This window comes from Limanda limanda, chromosome 20, assembly GCF_963576545.1.
Source record: "Limanda limanda chromosome 20, fLimLim1.1, whole genome shotgun sequence".
NCBI classification, from domain to species: domain Eukaryota; kingdom Metazoa; phylum Chordata; class Actinopteri; order Pleuronectiformes; family Pleuronectidae; genus Limanda; species Limanda limanda.
In genome coordinates, this window is record NC_083655.1 from 11838429 (window position 1) to 11840753 (window position 2325).

Genomic DNA, 2325 nt, shown 5'->3' on the forward strand with positions numbered 1-2325 from the left:
GACCATGAAATGAATACAATTTGCAAACCTAAAGCTTCTTTTGAAAGAGGCTGTTTGTTGTGCACCAGCAAATCCAGGAAGATCACACATATAATCACAACATTCCTATTTATTAACCAATATAGAATACATTTGTATGTACAAAAAGATTTGAAGAGGGATTTCATGTCAGAAAATACACCAGAGACAAATACAGAGTCAGTAACCTTAATCAAAATAAAAAATAAAGACACTCAGAGTTTATGATTTTAGGGGGGGGTGGGGAGGACACGCTGTCATGGTAACCAATCCCTGTCTTCTCCGTCCAGCTCTCTCTCGAGGTTCTCCCTGTTTCTGAAGCTGTTGAGGAGCAGCTCCAGCGTCCTGACGACCGGCTGCATCCCGCTGCTGCCCAGAGCCCCCCCCACGCTGTGCCTCTTCCCAAAGCGGCCGATGGGTCTCACCCCACGCCCTACGTACCAGAACGGGTCTATCTCTGGACCTGGACCACACAGACACAAGTACAGTCGTCATTATATATCAAAGAAAACATTTAGGTATAATGATGAAAAGACCAAAATGACTACCACAAACAAAATTATATCATGATGATGGGTACATTTTGTAGTGGACTAAAAGTAAAGATTACATGAAACATCAGATAGATAGAACATATGGACACTTTACCATCTTCAGCTTGATTATTCAGGTTTTTACATAGATTCTGATGCTTCAAAGTACTCTATATGGAGAATATTCATTTGAATGAGAATAAAGGGGATCCCAATGATTACTAGAACATTATTGACATATTTAGTGCAATATTTATTTTAAATAATTCCAACAATTTGGTTCATAGCTACTTTTGACATTGTGTATTTAAGGAAAACCAAGTTTATAGAAAATAGTATAGTAAAAAGCATTTACTCTTATATATAATCCCAATAACCACACAAGTTTTATGAATCACGACAAATAAGACGTCGAGCATCTCAAGTCCATTAATATTAAAATGCAGAAAATTATCCCTTGAGATTAAGACAGGGGTTTTAAAACCAGTAACTCAGTTGGGAAGTTTAATGGTAAAATGAGCATCAGTCAGTTAATTCCTACGAAAATGATAGGAATAGAAATGTAAAAGAGATAAAGAAGAGGAATATATTACAAGTGATAGTTGTTATGTCAGTCATCTCAGTCATCACATTCAGCAGGTTCTTAAAAAAAAAAAAACCCAAGGTCTTACTTCTGTTGTCCACATTGTGAACGATGTGGAAGTCGTGCTCCACCGTGGTGCTGTGAGCGCCGCTGATGCTGGAGGAGAGGAGGAGGAGCAGTGCCAGGACTGCGGGCAGCCAGCGGCTCGTCAGGATACAGTGCCGGACATTAGCAGCTCTCCCAGGCAGCATAGTGTGGAGTCACTGAAGGCACTGAGAGAGGACAGAGGGACAGTGGTCAGAACCACAGCTTTTAGAGGTTACTCAAAACAAGAAGAAAACCTGGAAAAAGCTAGAAGAGATATAATTAGAATTACAAATGTCTTTAGGATATGTCAGATTATTATGAATCAAATGTTTAATATGAGAGGAAAAACTTAAATGCAGAGACTGTTATTCATAAGAGATGAAGAAGAACATGAAGTTGGATGTAATCATTTAAGCCTCATTGCTAAGCAACAAAAACTCATATAATATTCAGATATTTAGAAAAACACATCATAATAATTATTAACTGATATTTGTCATTATAAGTCCCAAAAGAAAGTATTTTATCATCATAAAATACTTAATATATTGTTATGCCCAATAGAAACTATAAGTCCCAAAATAAATATCATTGGCTATTCTACAGTAATCAATATTAAATTATAAGTACACAACCCCCTAATGATGTAGTATCGTACTTATAATTGTTAGAAATCCACTAAAAGTATCTAAGTAAAGCTAATAAATTGAATACAAAACTTAATGTACTATCATAACCAATTTAAACTCATATTTGTCATTATAAGTCCCATTAGAAATACAAAGCCCATACAGTCTAGGAAATCAATGTCATATAAGATTAATTATCAACACCAATCATCTAAATACATAACTTAATGAACTACCTTTACTTATACTTGTCATTATAAGACCCAAAAGAAACATCACTGGCAATTTAACAGTCTGTCAATATTATATAATACACAGATGATGAAGTCACATAGATATAGTTCTTAAAAATCCACCTGAAATGTCTAAATATCATAAAACAATCATCAAATTCCCAGCTGGATGTAGCCTAGAAGGTAAACATGTATAAATTATATAACTATATCATATAATCTCTGAGCAGCATCATCTTACC

General features: G+C 35.4%; 1 protein-coding gene across 1 annotated transcript; it reads right to left on the bottom strand.

Annotated features, from left to right (window-relative positions):
* Window positions 1-275: 275 nt before the first annotated feature.
* prlh2 (prolactin releasing hormone 2) lies at window positions 276-1385 on the bottom strand. The gene is made up of 2 exons (XM_061094285.1): window positions 1223-1385; window positions 276-481 (listed from the first exon to the last, which is right to left on the bottom strand). Exons 1-2 carry the CDS (start codon window positions 1383-1385, stop codon window positions 276-278), a joined length of 369 nt encoding a protein of 122 aa, XP_060950268.1.
* Between the last annotated feature and the right edge of the window lie 940 nt (window positions 1386-2325).

Bases quoted from the DNA above. Each gene is read 5' to 3' on its own strand.
- prlh2 (XM_061094285.1), bottom strand. From the start codon at position 1,385: ATGCTGCCTGGGAGAGCTGCTAATGTCCGGCACTGTATCCTGACGAGC. The intron at 482-1,222 runs GTAAGACCTTGG...TGTGTGGTCCAG, and splicing joins TCACAATGTGGACAACAGAA to GTCCAGAGATAGACCCGTTC.